This window comes from Neovison vison, chromosome 7 (genome assembly GCF_020171115.1).
Source record: "Neovison vison isolate M4711 chromosome 7, ASM_NN_V1, whole genome shotgun sequence".
NCBI lineage: Eukaryota > Metazoa > Chordata > Mammalia > Carnivora > Mustelidae > Neogale > Neogale vison.
The window spans coordinates 109,900,275-109,913,079 of NC_058097.1; the positions used below are offsets into that span (position 1 = coordinate 109,900,275).

The 12,805-nt window shown below is 40.4% G+C and overlaps 1 protein-coding gene across 4 annotated transcripts in view; it reads left to right on the forward strand.

Annotated features, from left to right (window-relative positions):
• Window positions 1-731: 731 nt before the first annotated feature.
• ARHGEF12 (Rho guanine nucleotide exchange factor 12) overlaps window positions 732-12,805 on the forward strand; it is a 143,092-nt gene continuing 131,018 nt past the window's right edge. For 3 of the 4 annotated variants that reach the window (XM_044258056.1, XM_044258057.1, XM_044258059.1), the window contains exon 1: window positions 733-1,583. In XM_044258056.1, the coding sequence (XP_044113991.1) occupies window positions 1,552-1,583 (32 nt within the window). In that variant the 5' untranslated portion in view covers window positions 733-1,551. Of the gene's footprint in view, window positions 1,584-12,805 lie in introns of all 4 variants that reach the window. The other variant, XM_044258060.1, reaches the window with a different exon arrangement.

Here is a 12,805-nt window from a genome sequence, read left to right on the forward strand (position 1 = left end):
AGGGACAGTGTCCCGGCACCTGGACCTGAGCTCTTCGCTTCCATCAGTCACAAGCGGTCTTTACGTGTTATCAGAAAATAAGAACAAGTACATTCCATTAAGGAATAAACGTTTCCAGGGCAAGGGGGGTGGTGGGTAATTCCCAAAGAGCCTCTCATCCCGGACGCCTCCGGTCCGGGAGAGTGCTCTTTGGCGGTGTCCGGAGGTAAGCCGAGCTCGTACACGACACACTCCAAAGCACAACTCCCCGGCGCTCACCGGGCCCTGGGGCCGACGCTGGGTGGGTGGGACTCCCGGGGTGGGCCGGTTCCCCCCTCCCCCCGCCCTGCAGAACTACTTTTTCGCTCCCCCAAACAGGACTCCGGCGGAGGCGTCCGCGCGGCCCTGGCGCGCGGGGAAGCCGAGGGAGTCCGGGCGGCGAGGGCGGCGAGGGCGGCGAGGTGGCCCTGCGCGCCGCGGAGGGATCCCGGGTGAGGCGGCTTCCCGAAGTCAGAGGGGAGGAGGCCAAAAAAAGTCGGCGGGGGAGGGGAAGCGCGAGCTCGCGCTGGACGCGGCCGGGGCCGGGAAGACAGAACCGGAACCGGAACCCGTGCGCGCGCCTGCGGTCGTCGCGCGGCCCCCACCGCCGGCGGCCTCCTCCGCCCGCCGCGCGCGCTCCCGCGAGGGCCCCAGGACCCGGCGAGCCGGGCCCCGCGCTCCGAGTGGTCGCTGCCGCCGCGCTGCCGCCGCTGCCGCCGACCTCCGGGGCCGGTGCTTAGAGGCCGGGCCGCACGGGAACCTCCCGCCCCTCGCGGGAACGGCCGCCTACCGGCGCGTCGGGGAGGAGCCGCCGCCGCCGCCCGTGCCGACTGCGGAAGAGTCCGGGCCTCCCAGGGATGGGGAGCAGCCCGCGGCGCTGAGAGACCAGGTTCCTGTCACCTCAGGCTAAGGGACCCCCTCTCCCGGCGTCCGCGGTCGTCCCAGCGCCCGGAGCCTGGTGGAGGCGGCGAGGAAGACGAGAGGGGTCCCCCGGCCCCGGGGACATGGAGCCGCGCGAACCTGGCGCGGGACGGCCCGAGACGCGGCCGAGCCTGCGGCCACGAGCGGCCGGCAGCCCCCGATAGAGAGCGGAGAGTAGAGCAGCCGGCCCCGCGGCGGCGGGGGCTCGCAGGCCCGCGAGTCTCCGGAGGAGGAGCCGACACCCCAGCCCCGAGCTGATCCCGCCCCAGCCCCCGGAGGGATTCCCGGGCCCCTTCCCCTACGGCTCGTCGACTTCCCTCCGTGACGAAGTTTTCTCCTTGTGCCTTCCCGAGGATTGAGCTCTAGCTCTCGAACTCGGCTTCTGGCAGACTTCCTCGGTTTGTTTTGGGAAATAACCTGTTTTGCTCCGACCAACATCCCCTGTCCGCCACCTCTTCCAGTGGGACGTTCTAGATGACTGAATGGAGTTTTGAGTTGGACTTTTGTGTCCCTTACGGAGTCGGGCCTGATCCCAGAGCACTGGGGGTGGGGAGGAGGTGTTACTGTAAAATGCAAGTTGGATAAAAGGAGGACCTCTCGCCAAGGGCCCCAATGAGTGGCACACAGTCTACTATCACCGACAGGTTGGTATGAAGCTCCCCTTGCGCTTAGCTTCCCTGGATTCGGCCTGACCAAGTAGAGACTCAGTGATTGCCAATTGCCTTTGACCAGTGAAGTTGACAGGCTTAGGAGAGAGGGTTGTTTGGGAGCTCTGCAATTAGTCTGGGGTTGCTGCCAAGTTACCCAGTTGATTGAATTTGGAAATGTAGCTTTTTTCTGGAGAGAAACTTTTCTCCAGATTCTCAGCGAAGGGGTAGGTAAAGCCATGATTGTGGGTTTTCTGCCTGTAGCGGGCATTGGGATTCTGTACTTATCTTGGAACCAGAGAAAGGTCATTTTGGGTGAAGGTCAGTGCCCGAAGTCGACTGGGGTATTGGTGCATCATTGGTTTTCTTCCTGCCCTGTAATTCTCTAGACACTGTTAGATTTTAGGAATTGCTGCTTGTGAACTTCGTTCTGAGGCCACTACATGATGATTTTTGAACTTGATCTTCTTTCAATACTGAGTTGCGTAGCGTTTATTATCTAATAATTTTCCAGAATGTTGAAATTACTAGTAAATCACAGGCTCTTGCTGGATCTAAAAAGGGGGAGGAAGAGTCATGGGGCTTGATTTTAATTGCTGCATTTAGTATTTGCATTTGCATCGAAGGGATACAAACCCTAAGCGAATTAGATGGTACATGGTAGCATGGCAGGTGGATTTGTTGAGTTCTGTGAGTCCTTTCTACTGCTTATCTATGTTTTCTGGTGGTTGGTGAATTGAGCTAGATTATGGAGTTTAAATGGAGCTTCTTTACTCTTAAGGGTTATTCTTTGGACTATTAGGTTAAACAGTAAATTCCTTTACTGTGTTTTATTTCTCAATATCATTATGACATTGTATGCTGGTTCCAATTTTCAGTCAACTTTTTTTTAAGTCAGTATTCAAACTATTACATCATTTTTTTTTCAAAGATCAAATAACTGAATGAAGGGGCCAAAGAAAGCACTTTGATGAAGAGTGCAACAATGGTGCTTCTGCAGAAAATAGTTGAATTTCCTAATAAGAGTTTCACCGAAACGTCACACTCATTTGTTGATTTTAAAAGGGCCAAATTCCATTATCATACCATAACAGCTACTCCAGAAACAGAACTTCCTCTTCCTGTTGATGCTTTCCAGTGTCACGTGAATGTTCACCTAAAAGATTCCATTAAATATTTAAACTATATTCTTTGTGTATTTTTTATCTTATTTTATTTATTTGACAGCACAAGTAGGCAGAGAGGTAGGCAGAGGGTACAGGGGAAGCAGACTCCCTGCTGAGCAGAGCAGATGCGGGGCTCTATCCTAGGACCCTGGGCTCCTGACCTGAGCGGAAGGCCCCGGCTTAACCTACTGAGCCAACCAGGTGCCCCTCCTTGTATATTTTTTAAAATGCATTTTAGTTTTCAACTTTTCTGATTGTACCCAAGTAGCAACAGTGCTTATCCTAATTTCTTCAGGTTATCCCTATTCCTTTTCCTTTCAGGGTTTTTCCTACTGGGAAGTCACTGTAATGGGTGTATGGGTAATTGTTTTTATTTTCCTGGTTCATTCAGTTCTCGCCCTCTGTGTTGAGCCTTTAGACAAGAATTCTTATTAGAATCTAATATAGTATTGGTAGTTTTTATTGTGATACTACGGGTGCTTAATTTTGTAGAATCAAAACCTGGGGTCACCAGCTCATTTCACATGAAAATCACCTGATAGCACCCACATAATAATCTTCTTCCTTTCTGCTTCTCAGAGATTTGCTTCCTTTTTTTTTAGTATCATGGAAATAAAATCTTGGGATTTGGAATTTTTTAATAAGTTAGATGAGATATAAATATACAGTAAACATGCCATCAGTGAATGTTTGTTCTTTGCCAGGCCCTGTGCTAGGCACAAAGGAGTAAAAGACGAGTATTCTAAGTGTAAGATGAATCTGCATATTGGTTTGGGTATTAATATCCTTGAATTAGTTCAGGTGCTGGCTGATCTCACATACTTTTCTAAACTGAAAACAAACAAACAAACCTCAAAAGCCGCTTAATTTAATATGCATTGCCAAGAGAGTATGGATACCTGTATCCTAGGAATTTGTGCTAGTTTTTTTTTTTTTAAAACAAGATTATTCTTGGGTGACTATTACATTTTCTTTAAACACATATAACTCTGCAAGTATCAAGCAATCCATTTGCTCATTAGGAGAGTAGTTGTCCCTGATTTGAATATATGTTGGGGTGAAATCTGGAAGCCGTGGTGTAATGTTATTTTTTTCCCAGTACGTTAACCAAGTTATGAGTATACAGTAGTTCTTAGCTTCTTCTCAGCTCTGTCTACCTCATCCTCTTTTCTCACGGTCTAATTCCAGTGTACTATAGGTGTATTTTGCTGATACTAGAGCTATTGGCAAATTAACAGTGCCAGTGTAGCTTTTTAAAGATCCTTTCAAGTTTGAAGTACTGTATGTGGTATGGCTTTGTTTTGTAGAGTGTGCAGACCCACCAGGCCAGCTGTGTGAGTTAGAGTTCTTTCATTGTGGTGCTTCTGACTACAGAGTCTGTCTGTCCTCATTTGAAATCAGACTAGCTGGTTTTGGGCGTTGTTCTGTTTTGCAGTTTGTGGCAGGCGACACATGGCTGAACAAGATAAGAAGGGTTTTATTCTTGTGTTAGGGACGTGCTGGGGCTGGGATGGAATTCAGCTATGTTTAGGCTCTGATTGGTCACTGTGGATACTCAGAACTCTGTTATATCCTGTTATTATTTTACAGTTAAATTAACACATTCATTTGCTCCCTTCTCTTCCTCCTCCATCTTCTACTCTCCAGATCCCTCATTCCCTCTCCCCTTCTTAAAAGGTGTAGTCGTCAATTTAAAATTCAAACTATGTTCATGGTAGCTACTGTTTTTATGTAGTGTATCTGAATAGTGTTTTTTTTTAATCTAAGCAGCTTATGAATACCGTCTAGTGTCTTGCTTTGTAACTTCTGTGAGACATATAGTTTTCCACTTTTAGAATCAGCCCTAATGATTGAAGTGGTAGAAATATCTGATTGCTCTTCTTCAGTTTGCATTGATTGTGTATTTAGTCTTAAAATATATCCTAATTGTTTGCAGTCCTCTTAGACGCTTATTGTCTGTCCCTGACAATTTACGGGTCTTATGGCACTTGGAATTTCTTCTGAGAGATAGAGAAGGGAGAATCCTCTTTCAGTGGATTCCCTAAATGATTTCAGACTAGATTTTAGAAAAGTGAATTTTCAGGGACGATACAGGTGGGATTTTGTTATAACAATAAATGGATCTTTGGTCTAGGACTTAGGGATTTTGTTGTTTTGATTGGTAGATAAAGGTTTTTGATATGTTGGCATTTTCTTAGTACTGAGTTCACGTGTAAACTTGTTTAACTTAAGCAAACTTGTGGTGAGTGTGTAAAGCTGTGACTTTTTATGCATATGCACAGTAATTGACATCTTCATCCAGGTTACCGTTTCTGCCTTCATTGCCATATAATGCTTTTTGATTAAAAAACAAAACAAAACGACTCCTGTATATGTGCTATTTCAGGGTTGTCTGAGTCATCTGCAAACTTGAGTTATTTGTACCGTTTACAGTCATTTGATAAATACAAAATTGAGATTAGGGACCAGAGTCACAGTGCTAGCTTTATTTTGGTTTAATGTTCTTCCAGTGCAGTATAAAATCCTCATTCATATAGACATGGAAGAGTACATTTACTTGAATATGTTTACATGAGTCAACATGTAGAGTAATCTTTTAAAGAAGTGCAGAGCTGTACTCTTCCTGATTAATGGCACATTTATAAATGTTCATATTTATTTGGTGAGGTGACAAAAGAATCTATCTGAATCATTGCAAAAATATGGTAACCTGGTAATGTTGCTTAACACATTGGTCGTTTCTCCTTAAAATGTGGGAGATAACATTGAGTTAATACATTTTATTTATTATAAATTATATTTATTATACATCTATTCTTATATATTTATCTGTATTACTATAAATACATTTTATTTATTATAAATTTTAACTAAATTTGAATTTTTAGTTTAAAAAGTGATATTTGAGGCAGACATTTATGAAACCCATAGATGGTGGATTTTACATCTTTTTCTGAGGAGCATTATGATTCGAGAGAAAACAGAACATCTTTGAGTGGACATATGTGATGTCCTCTTCTGAAAGCCATCTGGAAATGGGTATGAATTGCCTACTAAACTGATACAGGTCGAAGAAAGCAGAATATTTTAATGGTTTTCCAGAGGTCATTGGAGAGACTCTTACCTCCTGGTCATCTGACAAATTATGAGAAATGTTTCTTATCATGTAATTGCTTATCTCCTAGAAATAGTGTCACATTTTCAGGAACAGATTGCTGGAGCATAACTTCTTTTACTCTACTTTGTTAAAATTTGATGATGTTTTAAAGTTTAATTTGAAGACCTTCTCTTTTCCCTTTTAATAACTGAAGAGTCCTCAAAATAGTGGCATTTGAACCGAAAGTTTAAAATGAGCAAAATTATAAAATTTTGTTTCTGAGTAAAACGCTCTGGCGTATGTAAGAGTATCTTATTGTAGTGTAATTCTTTAACATTTACAGTGTTTTGACTCCCCATAGGGCAGATCATTATTTACATTTAGGCAACTCATGCAGTTTAAGTCAAAATGATAAAACTGGAAAGGAGAGACCCACGATTTTAACTTAGATTTTCTGACTCTCAAGTCCCCCACTCTTTAGTTGTAATTATTGTCTTTCTCTGTGTATTTTTTTTTTCCTGTCCTACTTTCCTTTAGTTTTCCAATCTGGCTAAGTTAGTGCTGGATTTTTCTCTTATAGGATGTTTTCTAATACTTTATCTATTCTAGAGGATCAAGCTCTGGTCATTTCCTCACGAGACTGATCAACAATCTGGTAGATCTAGTCCTCGGGAAATTTTTCTTGATCTTTAGCTCAAACTTTTAATTTGTCCTGTTACAAGTATATACTTGCTGTAGCAAGCTAAATAATGCTTTTGTCCCATTTTGTGTTTATACAACTCTAAATGGTTCAGACAGTTAACCAGCACCCTTTCCCTACCCCCACCCTATCCTTTGCTTAGCCAAGTTTTATGTTCTGTTGATTTGTTGTCAAAAAATCATCCTGTCCCTCTTAAAGTTTTATTAGCTTTTCCCCAATTGATCTCCTAGTGCAAAATTATTTTTTCCTTAGATGTACTTCTAGGACAAAATGTAGTATTCTGTATTTTATCTTTACCCATATTCTACAGCAGCAAGTTCCAACTTCAGTTTAATGTAATCAGAGGGGCTAGTTTTCTCTAGGCATAGCCCAAGATTAAGGCTAAAGAGATTCTGAAGTTCATTTTAATTCACTTTTATTTTACTTTTTTGCTACTGTGTTTATAAGAACTGTTACTAATTATTAGGGACCATAAAAGAGGGGAAAAGTGCATATTTAAATTATAAAGTACATAAGATATAGAGCTCTTCAATGTTTTGATCTTTTTCATTGATAGTAACTTAGTTCAAAATTACTTAAATAGATGTCTTTGTTCTTTTGTATTTTGCTAGCAATTTTGTTTCCTCAAACTTTAGGACTTTAGAAACATGCCAAAGTTAGGGCATTTTTCAACTTAGAATATGTAGAATACCAAGATAGCCGTATATGAAGGATTTTGTGAGGCAGCTTCTAACTCCCAAGAGAACCTTATGAAGCTAGTGACTTAGGATAATTTTTAGTTTTTGATTCAGTGGAGGTAACATATGATGGTCTGAAGGTCAGTGGCTTTGCCTAAATTGCATAAGCGTACATTGTTGACTTTCAGTAGAAGAAGAAATACACTAAGTTTGCCTTATTGAATTAGCATGCACCAATGCAGCTGACAGTTTAGATTCATACCAAAACAGGATCTTTTACTAATTCAAATGCTGAATCCTGGTTTTTGAGATCATAGTCACATGATAGGCCTGGGTGGCTTCCCGGTGTTGAAAGGCAAGCAGATCTAATGGCCAACGAAAAATTAGATTTCCTGTCTTGGGACTATGAGTAACAATTCACAAAGAAATTCACAAAGGAATGTAAGAAAGCCTGGTTTAGTTAATGCTTACAACTAATTAGCCACTTGTTAACATTGCTTTTTCTTTAATGTTATAACGCCTATTGTAGTCATTTAAAGATACTGCTCTGAGTCTACAGTTTTGGTCAAATATTTCATTTAAATGCTCATTTTAGGTTCACATCCTCAAGAGATCAAAGAGGATTTTGTAGATCTTCTTTGTATTCAGAAATGTCAATTTTACATATATTGTTGAAAAACTGAAGATTTCGTCAGCATCTGAAGAAGTTATATGTGAAATTGATCACATAATGCAGAAATTGGCTATATCTCATCTAGAAGAATAACAAATCCAAAATACAGATACCAACTTGCAGTGGTTTGACTTTAAGATAATGCACTGACAATATGCACTCAGTAGAAACTGCACTTAGAATTTGGAATTTTGATATTTTTCTGGGCTGGTGGCATGCATTACAGCACACTGTCTTGACGCTGTAGTGGCAGCAAGGCCACTGCTCTCAGGCCGTATGATCGATCATGTGGGTAAACAAAAAATATACTTAAAATCATTCTGTTATCTGTATAATCTATTTGTTTACTGTCAGTGCAGTATTCAATAAATTACATGAGATATTCAACAGTTTATTATGAAATAGGTTTTGTGTTAGATGATTTGGCCCACCTGTAGGCTAAGGTGAGTATTCTGCACACGTCTCAGGCAAGGCTCAGCTCTGATGTTCAGTCGATTAGGTGTACTAAATGCATTTTCAGCTTAGCGATATTTTCAACTTACAGTGGGTTTATTGGGACATAAGGCTGTCATAAGTTGAGGATGATGTCCATACTTAAGTACATATAGGAAATCTCATGAAGGGGCTTAGACGTACCCTTCCATAGATTTTAGATGGGTTATCTGCCTGTGTTCCAGATGCAAGCTGGTATGATGTGGTTTGCCCTGTACAGTCTCTGTGGTTTACTCAGAGGAAGTGGTTCTTGTGGGTGAAGGTCTGATCTTTTCAGAGATTGTTGGTGGCACATGCACCGTCAGCTTATTTCCTGTTTTATTGGCTGTTTGGGCAAGACCTTCTCGGAGCAAGTACCGCTGAAGGGGTGTTTAAATATTTTGTAGTGCCAGGATAGATGGTTATAATGTATAATATCTACCTCTCAGGTGATATGAGGGTTAAATTAATGTTTGTGAAGTGCTTTGAGATCCTAAGATGAGTAGTGCAGACATGTTCCTAATCATGTTTGTAAGTTACTGCTATGTTCGGATATTGCTCAAATTTAAGGAAAAACATGTTCATGGAATAAAGTGTTGCTCTGTGGACCTTGACTTCTGTAACCATTCAAGTGTTGTTTAATCACTGTAAGAGTCATGGTTAGGATTTTTTCCCCTCTTTTTCCTTTCTTTCTAACTTTATAATTTTACCCTACATGGGTGAGCTAAATGGAGTAGATACCTTGTCTATAGTACTGGTTAAGGCTTTTTCACAAAACTTAATGTTTCAAGCATGCTTCCTCGCTAGTTTAACTGGCATACTGAAATAATAGAATTTAGAGAATTTCCTTTGAGATCCATGGTTGTACCACCCATACACAAAACCTTTTATTGGCTTTGCTGGAAACTTAAGATGAACAAACTGATCAAATTGCACATGTTATAATTCTGATTTATTTATTTATTTATTTATTTGCTTTGCATGTGTAGCCTTTGCCACTAAAAGATTAACAATGAATATTTTTTGGGAAGAGGCTTTCTTTAAACACTGTCAACTAAGTTTTGAGTTCCTCAAGGGTAGGATGATAGTTCTTAGTCATTTTTTAAGTAATTACTATTTGCTTTATTGTATTTTTATTCCTTTTTTAATATTAAAAAGCATAAGGAAGATAGCGCAAATTATTCAACAACTCAGACGATGTTGTTCAGATTTTAAAAATCTACAAGAAAATTCAAGTAATATATAATGGTAATAATAAAGTTCTCCTCTGATCTTACCTCAATCCCTGTACACCTCCCACTTCTCATACTCTCCTCAGAGGTAACCACCGTTAAGTTTTTTGGTCTGTCTTCCAAAACGTGCTTCAAATATAGCAGCCTGTCATTTTCATATTCTTTGTATCTACCCCATAGTAGGTATATCAGTTTCTGCTAGGTTGTGCTGCCATAACAACAGCTTCAAATTTCTGTGGCTTACAACACTGGTTCATTGCTTGCTTACATTACACCTTATCAGCTGTGGATTGGCGGCATTTTTGGAACCCTGGCTGGTGGAACGGCCCCGTCTGTGACACATCATTTACATGGTGGAGGGAAAGAGCAGGAAAACTGAAGCAAACATGCAGGGGCTCTTAAAACTTCTCCTCACTTGTGGTGTACATGAATCATTCGCATGTCATTGGCCAAAGCAAGTCATATGGTCAAACTCATTGTCAGTGTGCCAGGGATGAATACTCCTCCCACAGGTGGCACTGCAAGTCATATAATAATGGGTAAGGGTGTATAATCCTTTTAAGGAAGGGAAGGGGAGAGTAAAAAATTAGGAATAGTAACATAGTCTGCCACAGGAATGCTTAATAAATGCTTGTTAGATGTGTTGTTTTGAATCTGTGTAAGTTTTTTTAATGGAATATTTGAAACATACACCAGAAGTACAGAGAATAGTATGAAGAACTTCCATGTTCCCATCATTAGCTTCAATAATTATCAGTGTATGGACAGTCTTCGTTCATCATGTTTCCTTGCCCTGCTTCTCTATCAGATTATTTCGAAGCAGTTTCCGGATATTTCAACCATACATATTTCACTAAGTACCTCTGAAAGACAAAGTCTGAAAGTGTGACTTCCTTTATTAAGTTCTTACTGTCTAATAGTTTGAGGTAATGGTACTAGGGACTGACAGGAATCAAGTAGGAGAGGATGTTCATGGAGTGCATCTGGAATTTGACAGCCAGAAACCTGTTTTGATTTCATTTTGAATATTCCTGGAGGAGGCTTACAGCAGAATGTCATCTGTTTCCCAGCACCTCCTTTTCTCCACTTCAGAGAGAGAGAGAGAGAGAGAGAGAGAGAGAGAGTGTGTGTGTGTGTGTGTGTGTGTGTGGCAGAAGCAGGTAATTAACCCCTGGAAAAAATAACATTGCAACAGATTTGATTTGCAGGAGGTTTCATTTCTCACTGAGCCTCTGTTGGAATGATGCCAGCTGAAAGGAATCCCAGCCCTTAATGGCTCTGAGTCTTCTGGGAGTTCCCGGTCAGTGATGTTATTTACTCTGAAGGAGAAACATCAGAACCTTTTATAAAAATCGTATATTCACCTATCCTGTTTGCTGTGCAGAGAAAGGCTCGATCAGTCTTTAAGGAGATCACTAAGATGATCTAAAAGTTAGGAAGAAAAAAATAGAAGTAAGGAAGAGAGTCTAACTTTAGTTTAGAAATAATTAAAGACGCTTGCCACTCCTCAGGTTATGGACTTCAAGAGGACTTAAAGCCTCCATTTTGAGTCAGGACTTTATAGATGTTATTAGCATGCAATATAATACAGTAAGTTTACTTGTCATTTCTTCATTGTGCGTCTAAGATCAGCAGCCTCACAGGAAATTCTTCGGGGAAGGGGTGTTAATGTAATTAACAGTGGGAAGCAAATTAAACAGATAGAATCCCTTCTTCAGTGTGCAGATTGGCAGGTGACAGTGAGGTGATCAAAGAGGATTTATACAGACTGGTGAATAAATTATTATATATAACATGATGAAGGTAGTTTATTTTAGTATAGTACTACTAGCTAATTGTGCTTTTTTGATGGGCCTCTTTCACTGTGCCTAGAGACACTTAGGTTAAAATTGCCTTTCTAGGTATCCAAATGGGTTTTTTTTTCTTTTTTTTTTTTTAAATGGTTTTACAACCATCTGCTTTTTTTTTTTTAAAAAGATTTTATTTATTTATTTGACAGAGAGAGGTCACAGGTAAGCAGAGAGGCAGGCAGAGAGAGAGGAAGGGAAGCAGGCTCCCTGCTGAGCAGAGAGCCCGATGCGGGACTCGATCCCAGGACCCTGAGATCATGACCTGAGCCGAAAGCAGTGGCTTAACCCACTGAGCCACCCAGGTGCCCAGTTTTTTTTTTCTTTAATGAAGTTATTTGTTAGTCTTATTTCAGGATCCACGTAGTAACTGCGGTAGAAGATGCTTGGCTTGTAAAATCATTGGCTTGTAAATACAATTTTTATTTAATTATGAGTTTTTCTTGGCATTGAACTGATTCTGGGTTTGGTTGCTTGGGACAATATAGTCTATTTAAAATGTAAATAGTTTTTTTCCCATGGAGACTAACTCTTGGACTTGGCCATTGTTCATGTTATTTTTCTGTTTTATCACAATAGAAAAACATTCATTTTCAGAGAGGATAATGTGTTGGTACCTTTGTCAGAATAATATATTTGTACTTTGGTTGTATTTGTTAGTTGCACAAATTGGGGAAAAGTTTGTGGTTTCCAGTTACTGTATTTACCCAGAAGCTCTAAAGATCAGAATTCTTGAGACAGCATTTAGAAGTAAGTTGGATGTGTTGTGTGGATGTGACTAGTAAAAAAAAAAAGAGAAGCTTCTCCCGTGCAATTATTGCATAATAGGATACAAGGTACAATTCTCTTTCCAAAAATAGGACTTAAGTAAAATTTTATATGAGTAAATATTAGCAGTTATATTAATTTTTAGTCCACTGGCAGAATTATTTTTGTCTTTGCAGAAATTAAAAGTAGCAATTAAAGGAAAAGATATTTTAGCTCTTAATTTTACATGTGTGTATATATATTTTTACTTGTGTGTATATATATTTTTATATAATATATGCATATATATATATGTTTTGTTTTGTAAAAGAGAGCAATAGAAGAGAAATGATTGAAGGTGATGTAGAAAAAAGAGCCTCCTGGGCTTAGTGTGTCTGAGTTGTTCTGCTTATTATATCTGGGAGACTACAGGCAAACTCTCTGAACAGCAGTTTAGTTTCCTCATCTATAAAAATGAGGGTAACAGTACTTACTTTGCAGAGCCGTTGGGAAGGTCAAGTGAGAATGTGTTTGAGTACCTATAACAGAAGAGGTCAGAAGTTAGAGTAGCTGTTACTGTTTAAATCTCTGAAATTAGTTTGGCTTTCT